Raw genomic sequence first — 17,271 nt, forward strand, 5'->3', positions numbered from 1 at the left:
AAATAACAATATTTTTCTAAAAACACAAATTTAGAGATTTCACAATGCTGAAATTGCAAAAATAAAACACAGCAAAATTATGATAGCCACACACAGAAGATAACACAGTGATTTTTGGTCAATGTGACCCTGGAGAATCCCCCTACAACTCTTGGGGAAAACCAGTTTGAGAGCTCTTATTTATTTCTGAAAATGATTTTATAGAGAAACTGAAATACACAGTAAAAATTCCAGCAACCACAAATTACAACTTATCTCGATTTTTGTGCTTGAACTCCACCTCGAAAATTGTGCCAATCAACAAACAGCCAAAATAGAAATTTTCCAGCAATAAAAAAGCATTAAATGTTGTACGGCCTGCCTTCAAATTTGTGCCCTTGCTGCTGTCCCTCTTTCTCGATTTCTGTGCCTTTCTCTTGTTGTACGGTTTTGCCTTGGGATGCGTGGCAATAAATGTTGCTGCCCATATTTGCTGAAATGTTTTCTTGCTACTCTCCTTCAGTTCCTCACTGCTCGGATATTTTCTCCTTGCTCTCTCTTATCTTTCTCTCAAATGAAAGAATGAATTGATATTTTTCTCTTCTCTTCTCCTTTTACTCTCTAAATGACCTTTTGGGTTACCCTAAGATCTAATCGCTAAGATTCATTTAAATCTAAGGATGAGAATAAATGTTAATTTAATTCTCTCTTTCTATTTTTTAACTCACCCACTTAAATAAAGACCCACTTAGCCTTTTATTTCCATAGTCACCTTTTCACTTTCTAATTCTTCATTAACTTTAATAAAGTCACCTTTAAATTAGAATGTAACTTTACCACTTATAAAGTCACTTTTAAATTAGAATGTAACTTTACCACTTATAAAGTCACTTTTAAATTAAGTTGACTTTACCACTTACAAAGTCACTCTAGGAGAAAAGTACAAATAAATTTGGACACTTTTCCCTAGGCCAAAGATCAAAGCCTTAGGGAACCACTTGTCCTCTGGTACCCAAATTTTAACAGAAGATGACAATACTTCTTCTTCTAGAGATGTCTTTCTTCAAATGTGCTTGAGATGCGATCCTTTGAGATGAGTACTCCTCCTTGGTGCTTCTTAGTCCCTTTTAATGATTTTCTTGTGCTCGGCCCTTTCTTCAATGATGTGATCTTCAAGCTGCCTCTTCTTGACTTGTCACATGAGCTCTAATACCATGCTGAGAAATCTAGGGCAACTAGATTAGATAATTTCTCTTACTTTGATAACTGCTTATGATGCCTTTTTACTTAACTAGATTATTATTGTGTTTTCTATTATCAAACAGCGACCAAACAATGAAGATTAATGAGACAAGGAGACACAAAATGTAGGTTATCAGTCAGGACCAAAACCTCTCCTTTTGAGAGAAAAACCCACAAGAACTCTTCTCTTCTTATAGAACTTCAAATGACAAATTCCAAGACCTAAGACCTTTGTCAAAGTCCCCTCCAAGACCAAGTCAATCATTCCTCCTTGATGAGCTTTCCTTTAGCGATTTCTGCAACTTTTACCCCCAGCACCTTTTTCTGCAACTTCAAACCCCAGCAGCTTCTTTTGCAACTTCGACCCCCTAGTAGTTCCTTTTACAGAAACCCAAGCTCTTGCACGTGTGGAGAAGATGGTGATTTCTCCCTATTTTCTTCTTTGCTTGAGTTGATTCCTTCTTCTAAGAAACTCAGTTTGCAAACTATTCCTCTTGGAGTCCTCTACAATTTGGTCTCAGCTGCTGCAATAGCTATCCTAGTACATGTGAAGGATAGTAGCCCAAAGACAATTCAAAATTTCGCTTTTCTTTTCTTCTTCTAATCCTCCTCTTCTTCTCACCTTTTCCTCTTTATCGAACCCTTGTGTGAGTGAATGAGTGTCCTTCAAGTGAGGACTAAGTCTCTAATATATAAGCTTCTCTTCTAGGTTGAATTGCTGCTTGGAGGTTGATTTGTCCTCTCATGAAGGTCGACTTGATCTTTGCTTGTTGACAAGGTCTTGGAGGTTCTATTTGACACTTTTGACTTTACATAAAACTTCCTTTAAAATATATAACATGCCGAAAAGGGTCTTTCATACATGACAATGACTCAATTCACTTGTTGACTTAATGACAAGCCCTAGAAGCAATCAATGGGTGCTTGAAATAAATAAAATAACCTTGAGCATGAAACCCATGCATCACAAATGACAATAATAAATTTATTTTTCTTCTTTACATCAAATACATAAAATCATGATTACATATGTCATTATGAAGACTAAAACTAGTTACATATTTCAACAAGAGATACAAAATCAAACCCACAGATTTGTGTTTAGAGGACGATAAAAGTCATCAACAATGGTGAACAATGATACTCTAAGTAATGACAGATATGTCAACTAGATCAGCTACAAAAGAGACTCGGATCAGAGTGAATAAGCCACAAAAATTAATCCACAATTTGTGTTTTGATCAAGGACGAATAGATCACTTAATAGGTGTTACGTTAGTGCAAGTTTGTGTCTGCAGACAAGCCCTAAATCAAAGATATGAAAACTATCTTGTCCAGACCTAAAAGGACTTGGATCATTTCACAATTTGCTCAAATCTACCACAAAAAATTGCAAGGAAAACTCAGCCTTGTCAGCGAATAGACTTGAGTGAATATATGCCTCAAATTACCATGGACATCTCTGTGATGAAGGCCGAACTAGGGCATAAGGTAGCCTCATATTAGTTCTAAGGCATTTTATTGTTCTAGGGTCAAGTAGGCTTTAGGAATATTACATATCTAAGCCCTTCTGTAATCAGATCTTAAATATGCTAGTTGAGTTTGAACCATACTTCATATTTTGTGACCTTTTCTTCTGCTCAAGTGAGAAGTTCTTAGCCTCAAATCCTGCGTCATGGAGGCAGAAAAGTAGCCTCAAAAGGAAGTTGAATTTTGTCCTCTGAGATAGCCTTTAAAGCTTAGAATCATGTCACAGATGTAGCCCTTGGAGGGCCAAGTTTGCCACAAATACAACCACGAATAACCATAACCCCAAAAGCAAATAAGATTGATCCAAAAACCCACCTCCAAATTTGACCTCCTTCAGTTGGGTGTTACTACTCAAGGCCGCAAAAGTTTCGCACATAGATTTGCGTTCAAAAGATGATCTTCGGAGGGCAAGCGACTCCCTTTTTATAAAGATAGTGGAGGCTTCTAGGAGGGGGACTGACTTGGTTAAAAGGCATGGGGCCAACCCACCAAAAATGAAATTTCAATTTCAATTTGAAATTATTTTAGAGCCAAAAAAACATTTTTCCCTTGAAGCCAACTTACCCTCCTTTGCAAATCAAATTATTTAATTTACTCCATAAAAGTGCTCCTTGGCCCGCTGATAAGAAATATTCTTAATTTAAAAGCTAACAAGACCCCCATGATTTAATTAATCGCTTAGCCAATTATTTAGCCGTCATCATCATTTCACTTTGGGGACTTTGACCACACTTTCGAGCACAAAATTTGGACAAACATATCTCCTCAACCGTGAGGAGTTATGAGACGTGCCACCTATTGTTGGAATAGGCACAATGAGGACAATCATCCTATGATGGCATTGCGTGCAAGTTCGTTGTTCTTCTTACTTTTGCTTTCTTCTCTAAGCCTTCTTGTTCCTGATATTAGAGTTTTCCATCATGTATCTGCAATCCCAAGCTATGTGTCCATAGTTATTGCATTTGAAGCATTCTATATGGTACCTGAATGATGGAGCAACTGGCATATACTTTCTACTGGCGAAGTCATTTAAATATTTGTCTTGTGTTCCTGCAACCTTGCTTCTAGGGTTTTGATAATGTCTTTGATAATCATCCATATCCATAATTTGTATATGAAAAACAATAACCATTAAACATTCTAGGGTACTTGGATGAGTTGTCTTGTCCTGAAGATGTTTTGAAGACATTCTTTCTTTGAGGTGGTATAGCGCTTTCTTGAGCATTACTTCTTGGAGCAACAACATTTTCAACCTTCTTCTATACTTTACTTTGATTTGCCCTTTGAAGGATTTTGCTATCAGTGTTCTCTTCAACCTTGCTTTGTGGGCGCTTGGAGCTTGTGCCTTTGTTGCATGGAGCTTCACGTGCTTCTTTTGCCTCCGTCTTCAAGCGAGCAATTTCTTGATCCTTCTCATTAATGACATGATTCTTCCTTTCGACATCTTGCAATTGCTCCTTCTACCATTTCTTGAGCCTGTTTATTTCATCAAGAGCAGCATCAAGTTCTTTTTGCTTTTGAATAATTTTTGCCTTGTGTTTTTGAACTGATTCCTCTAATTGGCTTGTCAGAATTTTCTCCTACTTTGACTGCTTCTCTGCTCCTAACAGTTATGCCTCTCATCGCTTGCCACAGATGATTCCGCCTGTCAATATGCATAACCGAAAAGATTTGCCTCGAGTCCTTGAAAACTGTCCATGACACTGCTACTCCATTGAACACAATGTTGCCTAATCTACTCACAATTATGTTTTGACGACTTCTTCACATCTGTAATCTGGTATTCCAAATCCCACTGTTGAAGGATAAAAATTAGACTCCCCCTCTTCAACATTCACAGGACAGGGAGTCTACAAGCTAGATTGTTTAGAACGATATATGAACCTGCTTTGTTGCAGGATTATTCTAAGAAAGGAGAGTTTTGGTTCTAGAACAAAATTTGGTTACATTCGCAACAAAAAACATATAAGATCACCATTTGGTTTCAAGGTTGAGCACTAACTTCAGTAATAGAGACCCACCACACAACAAAGGGCTAGTAATCACGAAGGCAAATATGAATAACACAAGTATTACAATAAGCTTTGTGTAACGAATAAATGGTTTCAAGTCTGATCTGTTCGAAGGTTCTCTAAATTCTGAAGTGCGTTGTTTATTGAGGGATTCATGATGTTGTGACAGAGCAACAAATGACGTAAGGTATTATGTTGCAAAGTTTGTTGATCTGGTCACATTCGTCCGCTATTCTCTGCTTGTTGAAAGTTTGATTGCAAAGTTCCATTCTAACGAAAGTTTGGTTGATTTATCATTACGGCTCATCGCCAAACCTGGTTTGCCAAGTTCATTGTTATACGATTGGATCAAATGTTGATCCAGAGATTATAATGTGGCCAAGGGTTGGTTTTGACAAATGCAACATAACATAGGTCAAATCTGTTGAGATATATTCTATGGTGGCTTGGCCAAATTTTGCAACGGTAGAGCTTTGGCAAAATTCTGGCTAAACCGGTTCTTAATTTCTATAACAAGGTTTGGGCATGGTGACAGGTCCCACAGGCTAGGATTGGTTATTGTTGGCATATGGATTGGCCACGTGAACAAAGACAGGTCATTGTAGGCACGTAAATTGTGCACGTTAGCAGAGTCGTGACAAGTTGCAAGCTGGGTATGATTGGTCATATAATTGACACATGTTGAGATTCACACATTATATGCAACTGCCATATTAGGAACACTAGACGTAACTAAGTGTAGTGGCTTCTTGTAGAAAGTCTTATTCATATGCCCTATATTGTTACTAATATATGACAATGTGTTAGTGATGACTGCTTACTGAGCTAAGGGTTTTGTATGGAGTTGTTGCTACGACATGATGTGTTATTGAACATGCTTGCTACCTTGATGTCGACGTATGTTGCACCAAGGTTTCTGCCTAAAGATGCAAAGGCTTGACAAAGACATGTATGTCCTAAGCAAAGTTGTTGAATGAGTATGTTGTTGACCATTGTCGGCAAGATTATTGCTAAAAGATGTTGTGGCCTAGGGTTTTATATATATGATGAGTATAGGTCTCGTGATTAATCAAGTAGATGTAACTTGAGCAGAGCTATTGTGGCAGAGCACTGGATAGAGTTTTATCCTTTGAGCAGAGGCAAAACAATAGTGTTATTGATAGCAGTGTTTGAGCAGCGTGTTCAGAGTAATTTATCTTCTATCTTTAGCATGGTTGGGTGGCTCGAGGTGGAGTGGTCTCCTTCAGGCTGGAGCCTAAGAACACTTCAGGGCGGCAGGGTGGTTGTTCTTTTTAGGTATGTTCTATGCTTAGAGCAATTTATTTCAAATTTCACAGTTAGCTCAATATCTTTTCCAGATTAGCAATCACATCAGCATTAAAATAAACTGCAGATAGAACATAAACATAAATTGCAGAAGACAAGCCAAGACAAGAGGACACAGAATGTGGCACTAGCCAGGAACAAACCCCAATGTGGGGAAACCTTTGATCAATTCTTCTTATATGTTCTTCAATAGTTCAGCAAAGGGAGAGAGAGATAGTACATTTACAACAGAAGTCAACACTTTGACTTATCTAGATAAGAGCATAGATCATCTCTAACAAGATGATACATGAGATCAATTGAAGACATGTTGCTTCAACTGATTCTCCAAGGTGACTCCTGAACCTCATCGTGCAGCACCATGTTGCACATGCTTGCTGTCCCATTGTGCCACTGCTGCACTATGTCATGGCTGTCCCATTGTGCCACTGCTGCACAATGTCATGGTTGTCCCGTGGTGCCACTGTTGCACTATGTCATGGTTGTCCCATTGTGCCACTGCTGCACTATGTCATGGTTGTCCCGTCGTACCACTGCTGCACAATGTCATGGTTGTCCCGTTGTACCACTGTTACACAATGTCATGGTTGTATTGTGCCACTGCTGCACAATGTACTTATTGTCCTATGTATCCACCATGAAACACTGCAGCAGTATGTACTTGTTGTCCTATGTGTCCACCACGAAACATTGCAGCACTATGTTCTTGTTGTTGTCACAATTGTTATTGCAGCACCATGCTTGCTGTCCCAATTTGCATTGTTGTACCATGTTGTTGTCCCAATTTTGCAACACCATGCTTGTTGTAGCTTTCGATCTCTTCAACGTGCCCAAACAGTCACTTAATTTCCACTGTTTAGTTCCTCATCTACTCGGCCTTGCAGCATACCCTCTCGGCCCTAAATCCTTGGCCCTCCATCCAACAATTTGGTCACTTGAAGTGGCCTGCAGCTACGGCAGGATAGACCAACATTTAGGGCTTCTCCATAGGGCAACATTAGGGCTTCTTCATAGGGCATCATTAGCTCTTCTCCATAGGGCAGCGTTAGCTCTTCTCCATAGGGCAGTGTTAGGGCTTCTCCATAGGGCAGCGTTAGGGCTTCTCCATAGGGTAGCATTAGCTCTTCTCCATAGGACAGCGTTAGGGCTTCTCCATAGGGCAGTGTTAGCTCTTCTCCATATGGCACCGTTAGAGCTTCTCCATAGGGCAACGTTAGGGCTTCGTCCTCCTAGATTTCTCTCACACTAAAACCCAAGACAAGTGGAGAGAAATCAAGAGAGAAGTTGTGTGAAAAATGACTCTCAAGTCATCTCCTTTTATACTAAAACGTTGAGCACATGAGGGGTTTATTTGGTTGTTGGCCAACCTTAACAAATTGTCTTATAACACAAATAAATTCATAACTCCATGAATACTTATCGGAATCGGATGATCTTTAAATCAATCCTACACCTCTCGATGAGAGGGATCCAAGAAAAATATCAGCTGCCATAAATAAGATGATCCACATGGAGTTTGGCCCTAATTGTCAATTTTAACACTCCCTCTCAACTAGGGAGAACTCCATCCGCTGATCCATATCTCCGACTGTACTATCTCTGCCATCAGTGCCCGACGCTGCTCTGCTCTGCTCAGTTCTGCTCTGCTGAGCTCTGCTCAGTTCTGCTTTGTTGAACCATGAAGAAGAATAATTGATCGAGAATGTCTCATACCATTCTCTACTAACCCGAAGTCAATTTCATATGAAGAGAGTGTGTCATACCACTCTTACTGACCCGAAGTCAGTTTTATTGATCCCAGATCAATATCACAAGAGAGTGTCTCAAACCACTCATACTGATCCCAGATCAGTTAGAGTTCATCCTAGCATAGGGAGTATGGTAGATATAACGATGCGTCCATCGATAGTACTACTATGGTCCCTAACCCCATTTCCCTGCTCATTGATCAGATGAGAGGTACTTCCCATGAGTCCCAGACTGCATGGGTAGGATGCCTCAATAGGAGAACTAATCATCCTGTCCACAGAAGAACAAATCATCCTGTCCCATAGTCGCCACGAGAGAACTAATCATCCCGGCCCACGGGAGAACTAATCATCTTGTTCCACAGTTGCCGCGAGAGAACTAATCATCCCGGCCCACAAGAGAACTAATCATCCTGTTCCATAGTTACCATGGGAGAACTAATCATCCCGGCCCACAGGAGAACTAATCATCCTGTTCCATAGTTGCCACGGGAGAACTAATCATCCCGGCCCACAGGAGAACTAATCATCCTGTTCCATAGTCGCCACAAGGTATCACAGGGAAAGGTTGAACATATCACCCTATACATAGCACACCACCAAGGGAGGGTGAGTCGCCTTGTGGTCGTATGTCACTCCAGTAAGTACCCCAAGCCCCCTAGAGCTCCCAACGCTCAATGCATGCAACATGCAAGACCCTTTTACAAAGGTCTCTCAACGACTCCAAGTTGTTCGGGAAAATCACAAATTTGATCTTTCCCCAGGGCTTTGACAAAGTTTCTGCGACCTGTACATCAGTCTCAATGCGATGGAGCCTCCTCGCTGATTGACTTACCATATCCCAGATAAGGTAGTATCTGATGTCCATTTGTTGGAGCAATCATCGAATACGGGATTCCTCAATAATCAAATCCCCCCTGGTTGTCACAAAGAATCACAGTGGTATTCATCATGTGTACAAATAGCTCACTGATGAGCTTCCACAACCAGGCAACTTCACACGAGATCATACTCGTAGCTATGTATTCGGTCTCAACGGTGCTTATAGCAACCGACTTCTGCTTCCTGCTCATCCATGATATCGAAGCAGAATCCAAAGAGAACCAACACTGAGAAGTGCTCTAGCGATCCTCCACACTGCCTGCCCAGTCAGCATTCGAATAATCACGCAGCTTCATATTTCCGGCAGTGTATCTCAATCCATGAGAGATTGTGCCCTGAAGATATCTCAGAAGATTCTTGGCACCAATCTAGTGAGGCTCAACCAAATATGAGCTCACCATGCTAACTGCAAAGCATATATATGGACGGAAGTTCACAAAGAACATCAATGCAGATGAGTTTATGAAACTCAGAGGCATTTCCCAAATTTGGTCTGGCATCATCACCATATAACTTCTGAAAGTTAAGATCCTCGAGGTGGTCACAGGTTTGCAGTTTACCATTCCACATCCGGAATCCAACTCCCTCTTATTTCTACAAGTGAGAGGGTCTGCACCTATCAGAGATAGGTCGTTCTCAGAAGGTGCCGGTATGAGAGGTCTATTATCCGCAACCTTCAAACAATGGTTTGGATCGACTTCACTATTAGTGAATCTTAGCTTCATATGACAGCTATCAATCCTCTCATACTAAGCCCGGGGTGTTTTGCTTTGAGCCATAGAGGGCTTTCTTCCACCTACACACATGAGATTCCCAATCATGAATCTCAAACCCCTCGTGTTGTTCCAAACCTGTGGACCTGCTACATGAGGGGAATGGTCCCCTTGTAAGATTTTCCTTCAGTACATCTCAGACATGTACCTTCATGCTCTTCTTGAATTCAAGCATCCTTGTTACCATTTGACTCACATCGAGTAGGACCCCATAATAGACCTCTGGTGCTATAGATGAGATGTGTCAACTGACATGGTCCCCAATGGACCATCCTGCAACTTGGTACAAATTGCCAATCCTGAACCCACGAGTAAAAGCATCTTTTAAAATTCTATTTTCAAACATGTACCTTTCCATCGATGAATGCCACCTTGAAACCTTTAACTTCCATTGCCGAAATGGACACCAGGTTCACATTTCCTACACACTTTCCGGGATAAGTGGCATCAGCTCCAAGTATAATCCCACGATTGTTTCCATCTCTACCAAATTGGTGAGAGCACCCTTCTATCCGTTGAAGTGCTTTGGGGCACTACAATTAATAAGCCACTTTCCCAAAGAATCTGAAGGAGAGGGCCAATACAAGATAACGCTTCTTTATCTTATCAGAAACAACATTTGATTCTTCGTACCTGGGGTTCCTTGCTTTCTTTGAAGAGTTGGTCACACTTTCCGGGATAAGTGGCATCAGCTCCAAGTATAATCCCACGATTGAATTGGTGAGAGCACCCTTCTATCCGTTGAAGTGCTTTGGGGCACTACAATTAATAAGCCACTTTCACAAAGAATCTGAAGGAGAGGGCCAATACAAGATAACGCTTCTTTATCTTATCAGAAACAACATTTGATTCTTCATACCTGGGGTTCCTTGCTTTCTTTGAAGAGTTGGTCGTTTCCTTGATGACCTGCATTACCTGTCATTCCTCTGACCATTGAAGATGTCCCTGGAATGATTGTTATCATCATCAAGTGATGTGTCCCTGCCATTCGGACACTCCTTTGCATAATGGCCGAACTAGTTATCTGCCTTTCCTTCCACCCTGAGATCCGGTCTTCTCAATGAAGTGATCTTTAGGTAGGCCATATTCCGCTGCGCCATACTGATAATATTCTCTGCTTCGATTTCACCCTCGGTGAATTTGAAGAGGGATGAGGAACCCATTGATCCTTTTGTCCTTTCCTAACTATCTTCGGTGATTGCTCTTTCACTCTTGCTTGGGCTTTGTCTTTACCTCAACTCTGATACCATGTTAATTTTAGGTATGTTCTATGCTTAGAGCAATTTATTTCAAATTTCACAGTTAGCTCAATATCTTTTCCAGATTAGCAATCACATCAGCATTAAAATAAATTGCAGATAGAACATAAACATAAATCGCAGAAGACAAGCCAAGTAAAGAGGACACAAAATGTGGCGCTAGCCAGGGACAAACCCCAATGTGGGGAAACCTTTGATCAATTCTTCTTATATGTTCTTCAATAGTTCAGCAAAGGGAGAGAGAGAGAGAGAGTACATTTACAACAGAAGTCAACACTTTGTCTTATCTAGATAAGAGCATAGATCATCTCTAACAAGATGATACATGAGATCACTTGAAGACATGCTGCTTCAACTGATTCTCCAAGGTCACTCCTTCACCTATCATTGTGCTTCATCTTGTCATCATGTTGCACCTCATCGTGCAACACCATGCTGCACATGCTTGCTGTCCCATTGTGCCACTGCTGCACTATGTCATGGTTGTCCCATTGTGCCACTGCTGCACAAAGTCATGGCTGTCCCATTGTGCCACTGTTGCACAATGTTATGGTTGTCCCGTTGTGCCACTGCTACACAATGTCATGGTTGTCCCATTGTGCCACTGTTGCGCAATGTCATGGTTGTCCCGTTGTGCCATTGTTGCACAATGTCAAGGTTGTCCCGTTGTGCCATTGCTGCATTATGTCATGGCTGTCCCGTTGTGCCACGATTGCACAATGTCATGGTTTTCCCATTGTGCCACTACTGCACAATGTACTTGTTGTCCTATGTATCCACCATGAAACATTGCAGCGATATGTACTTTTTGTCCTATGTGTCCACCATGAAACATTGCAGCACTATGTTCTTGTTGTTGTCCCAATTGTTATTGCAACACCATGCTTGTTGTCCCAATTTGCATTGTTGTGCCATGCTGCGGTCCCAATTTTGCAACACCATGCTTGTTGTAGCTTTAGGTCTCCTCAACCTGCCCAAACAATCACTTAATTTCCAGTGTTTGGTTCCTCATCTACTCGGCCTTGCAGCCTGCCCTCTTGGCCCTAAATCCTTGGTCGTCCATCCAACAATTTGGTCACTTGAAGTGGCCTACGACTAGGGCAATATAGACCAACGTTTAGGGCTTCTCCATAGGGCAGCGTTAGGGCTTCTTCATAGGGCAGCGTTAGCTCTTCTCCATAGGGCAGCGTTAGGGCTTCTCCATAGGGCAGCGTTAGCTCTTCTCCATAGGGCAGCGTTAGGGCTTCTTCCTCCTAGATTTCTCTCACACTAAAACCCAAGACAAGTGGAGAGAAATCAAGAGAGAAGTTGTGTGTAAAATGACTCTCAAGTCATCTCCTTTTATACTAAAACGTTGAGCACATGAGGGGTTTATTTGGTTGTTGGCCGACCTTGACGAATTGTCTTATAACACAAATAAATTCATAACTCCATGAATACTTATCGGAATCGGATGATCTTTAGATCAATCCTACACCTCTCGATGAGAGGGATCCAAGAAAAATATCAGCTGCCATAAATAAGATGACCCACATGGAGTTTGGCCCTAGTTGCCAATTTTAACAGTGGTGCTAGGACAAGTTGGAGCTTGCTAGGTGTTGGAGCATCCTATCAATTGTAGCTGATAAAACTAGGACATTGGAGCATCCTTCCAGTTGAAGTTGGTAAATCAGGGTGTTAAAGCATCCTTTCAGTTGGAGCTGATAAATCATGGGGTTGGAGCCTCCTTCCAGTTGTAGCTACAGAATCTTGGAAGTTGGACCTTCCTATTGATGTAATCTTTAAAGACCTATATTAAGAAGCGTTCGGTGGTCTTTCTCCCAGAAGGGTTTCCACCTAAAACCTCTTGTGTACAATCATTGATGTTGTTCATTTTTGAATGGTGTTGTTGATATGTGTTTTGGTCTAATACTAATGATAAATAATGCTCAATGAAGTTAAAATTAACTAATTGAAATGAAATATTGATTCACCCCCCTCTCGGTATTTCCAATAATTGTACCATATTTGTACTATACAAAAAATACCAAATTTTGTACTAGTGTCAAATTTGTTGAAAATGGTTGTTATTGATGTAAAAGGTAGTCCTAATGGAGGGGAAAGTTACATAATCATCTGCCATTTTTCGAGACCTTTCCAGTGATATGTGGCACACCTTCTAAATCCTCATGGTTGAGGAGAAATAGTTTTTTAATACATTCATTCATATATATTATATATAACCCGCCATTTGCACAAGTCGGCCCAAAAGTCGGCCCCAATTTAGGCGTGCAAAACACTATAAATAGGCAGCATGAGGAAAAGAGATTGGTTATGAATCATGTGCAATTCAGATCTGATCCTGGAGCCTGTAGCGAAGGAAGAGTGCAGCAGAACAAGGTTCATATCTTCTGAACCAAGAGGAGAAGGGACAGAACCGAGCTGGCCGAGTCAAAAAGTGGGAAACATGCCCCTATCCGAGCTATAGGAGGCTTTTTGGCACAGTTTTCTTTGGAAAGTTTTCAGTCTGTTTTTGAGGGCTAGCCGCAGGCCGAGTTGTCGGTTACAGTTGACCCTAAATTGTTGAGATGGCCGAGTTCTGGTTAGAGGCCGAGTTCTAGTCTGTCTAGGCCGCAGGCCTGTAAGACGGCCCAAAAGGGAAGTTCCAGCTGGTTTATAAAAGCTAGATCAGACCTGAAGCAAAGCAACAGCCTGTACAGTCTAATTAAGTGCTGGAATAGCAGGTCAACTAGTGAAGAAAAAGGAAGCAGTGTTGGGTACACGCTGCCATGTGAGCAGATTTTCCTTTTAAGCCTAACATTGACATGTGAACAGTGAACAACAATGTGCCAGGCTGAGTTGAGTTGCAGAGGATCAATGTTGTCATCTATACAGCAGGTTGGAGCCTGAGCAAATGTAGGTTCTTGCTTACAGGGGATTGGTGTCCTCATCTATCTAACAGGTTGGAGCCTGCAATCTTGTAAGTTGGTTCTTACAGAGGATAGGTATCCTCACAAGTGGTTGCCTGTATCATTGCAATAAATTGAAGTCTCTTAGAAAAGCGTTAAAGTATTTTTCTCCCAGTTTGGGTTTCAACGTTAATCTGTGTGTTTATGCATTGTATAGTTGATTATGTGATGTAATCTCTGTTTAAGATTAATAAAGTTGAAAAAAACAAATTATGTGATACCGATTCGCTCCCCCAGTATCACTGTGTATTGTTCCAACAGAATTTCCATACAGCAAAGACCAGTACGGTCAAACCTTGCTAATATAGTATGTGCTATGATAAGCAAATTGTAGATAAGATGAGATAATATGATTAATGTGTAACAAATGACCACAACGGTACGTCGATGAAACTGAATGAGTAATTCAGTGCAATAAAAAGTGGGACTGCACAAGCAGCTCATGAAGGATTTCTGTGAGAAAACTCCTGAGTTAAATCATTTACCATTATAATATCGAGTTGCAAGAGAAATTCGAGTCTCTTCAGGCATGTAGACTCTATGAAACCCAACCAATTGACCCAAAAACGCCTTAATAATTTGGTGTTTATGAATTACAATATCAAGAGGTTGAAATATACAAAGTAGGAAATTAGTTAATGTTCTAAATTTCTTGTTTCAAACTATTTGAGAATCAGTTTGGACAAAATGCGTAAAACCGATTTGATTCGAAACCCTTGTGATCTTGACCAGGCATAAAACCTAGAGATAAAGCGATAACCGATGGGAAATCTGATATTGCATAAACCCTCAAAAATGTCTTCAGAACCCTCATGAACAGGATAATGCAAAAACCCTAAGAAATTAAGTTATGAACCCTTATGAACATGGTAATGCAAAACCCTAAAAATGAACCTGAATAAAACATAAAACCCTAGGTCATGATATCAGAAAGCTGAACAAAGGAAACACGTCTTAGATAAAAAAATAACCAACCTGTCTATTCGTTAGCAGAATAAGAGCCTGCGTGATTTGTCTTCTTAAAGCCGAAGGAAGCGAATGCCCGCTCGTCTGCAATAATTCAATAAGCTGTTTAGAATAGTGAGCAAGATGTTGTGGATAAGAAGGCGCGACATGAGCCAAAAACATAGTTAAATCTCCAAGCTCCTTGGCCGCAGCGGGGTCACTGCCCATGGAAGCTGATTTGAGAGCGGCGTGCTGTTGAAAGACCGCCAGGCATGAATCAGCAATAAAAGCTCGCTCTCGTATCCTTGCGGATCGCATTTCATGCGAGATTGCAGCGATGGGAGACTCAGCTTCTCGGCGCTTCGTCCAGAGGCACTCATGGAGGTCTCGGCTGAAGACGGACTCGTCAATGGTAAATGTGGAATATGCAAGGCGGCCATTGTCGAGGCTGCCATGGCTCAAAGTTTCAATTTCCAACACCTCTAACCACTGCTTGCCTTAAAACCGAAAGAATAACAGAAACAACGTTCCTTCGTCTTCCCTGCGTTGTGGTGTTGGGACCATCCGCAGCTGCTTTGGTGGTGTTTAAACTTTACAGCCGAAGGCGGCTCACGCATAATCAACATAAAGCCGATCAACCATTTGTTTCATTTTTTTCAAATCGACGATGTGTATGATCGGGATTAAAATATATCGGAGTATTTTCAAGTGTGAATTTGTTGGAATTTCTCGCCAAAAAAAGGTATGATTTATAATGGTTTTTTGTGTGGTTTATATTGGGTTTTTTCACCGTATAATATGGATTTAGCAGTGTTAAAAATTTCTGAAATTTTTATGGTTAAATCTTGATTTGTGTTGTTTAAATTATTTTTTCCAATGCATATATAGATTCAGTTGTCTGGAAAAACACTTTGATTGTGAAGAGTAGACTTGTCATACTTGTGATTTCAATGAATCTTTGCCAGGATTTTACGTCGAAAAATAAATTGGAAAACTTTACAAAAAATCTCAATCACTATTTGAAATATATATATAATTATTAATATTTACTTCAACTATATAATTATTGGTGTTAGTGTGTGAATTGATATTAGCGTGTGAGAGTATCGTTTAATATTGATGTGGGATCTTTTGAAATTGTTTTTGATTGGAAGTAAGAGATGGGAGAGGAGTGAAAGTTTACCCTATTATGAACTATAAAATCTAATTCCAAGTGACTTGGTCTTTTTTAATAACGATGACAATTAAATTAGGATAAATTTTTATTACTAGTTTAACAACTAAATTAGGATATTTTTTATTATTAATTTAATAACTAAATTGTGATGAAATTTATTTCAATATTAATAAAAATATAATTTAAATACATGTATATAGAAAAATATATTTCAAATAATATAAAATAATTATTTTATATTAAAAATATATGGCTAGAAAACGAAAAAGTTTAATAACAAAGGAACAATTAAACTTTGCCATGTGTGATGTTATTTTAGAAGGAAAAAAAGTATTGAGAAACCTTAATCCAATGTTACAATTAAAAAGTTCAATGTTTAATAACAAAGATTAAAGGATTAATATTGATTAAATGATTAGGGTTGTAATTTAATATGAGTTAATGGATTATGGTTGATTGAAACTACATAATATTTAAATATTTATACTGTGAATAGTTGAGGTAATATAATGAGATAGAGAGATGGTAGCGTTGTTTTAGTGAAGTTGGTTTTCTTACTAAAAGTTTTTAAAATAAATTTTGTGTCTATTATGTGAATGTATTATTAAATAATAATAATAATAAAATTGGAAAATATATATGAATAAAAAGTGATTTTTGGTTGAAAATGTAACAAGAGAATTTTGATTTAATTTTCATTTGAATTAAATTAGGAGAAAAATTGTAATTTCACATCATAAGACAATTGGTACGAGTTAATTAAGTTAATTTGATTTAGTTGGTTTAGTTAATTCGAGTTGAGGGTCTAACTTGAGTCCTGTAGAGTGGCTCACACTTTATAGGAGCCCTGGTTGAATTTATTTTGAGTTGAACTTAATTAATTCAGTTTAACGGAGTTAAAGTCAGTTAAACTAGTTCCAACAGTAGGAGGTCTAGTAGTGGGGTGTAACTTCAGTGTTCAACCAGTTAACTGATAATTCAGCCATAAATAACTCATGCATGTGTGATCTACGAGTTACCCAGTTGAGATTGGAGTTCAAGGGCAATGTACTATCAGTTGTATAATCATCAAAATTATACAGGTGGTGCATGCAGTCAGAGGAAGACCTATGATGGATTGCACAATTCCAATTGAGAAATTTCTCTAATTAATAGGGGTTAATTCCCAAGGAAATAGGGACTTGGGAAAGCAGAAAAATAGTTAAGTATTGGTCAAGGCTTGTCTAGGAAGTTGTGAGACAGATAGAGATAGTGCAGAGGTTGCTTAGGCTTGAGCAAAGCATTGTAATCTTCTCATATTTTCTGACTAATGCAATATACAGATAGCAGGGGTTTTTAGTTGTGGCTTTCCCCGGGAAATCATTGTGTAATGTGTTTATTGAATTATTTCTCTTGTATGCTTCGTGATTTCTCGATCAATTAATTGTTTCCGCTGATGAGTATAGTAGAT

General features: G+C 39.5%; 1 protein-coding gene across 2 annotated transcripts in view; it reads right to left on the minus strand.

Annotated features, from left to right (window-relative positions):
* Positions 1 to 15,315, minus strand: part of LOC149247277 (ARM repeat superfamily protein) — a 215,133-nt gene extending 199,818 nt beyond the window's left edge. The window contains exon 1 of one of the 2 annotated variants that reach the window (XM_089458166.1): positions 14,675 to 15,315. In XM_089458166.1, the coding sequence (XP_089314292.1) occupies positions 14,675 to 14,962 (288 nt within the window). In that variant the 5' untranslated portion in view covers positions 14,963 to 15,315. The remainder of the gene's footprint in view (positions 1 to 14,674) is intronic. The other variant, XM_089458167.1, reaches the window with a different exon arrangement.
* Positions 15,316 to 17,271: the final 1,956 nt, after the last annotated feature.

Source organism: Pinus tabuliformis, chromosome 7, assembly GCF_031772625.1.
Source record: "Pinus tabuliformis cultivar Carrire ecotype Pingquan chromosome 7, CPIR1, whole genome shotgun sequence".
Taxonomy (NCBI): Eukaryota; Viridiplantae; Streptophyta; class Pinopsida; order Pinales; family Pinaceae; genus Pinus; species Pinus tabuliformis.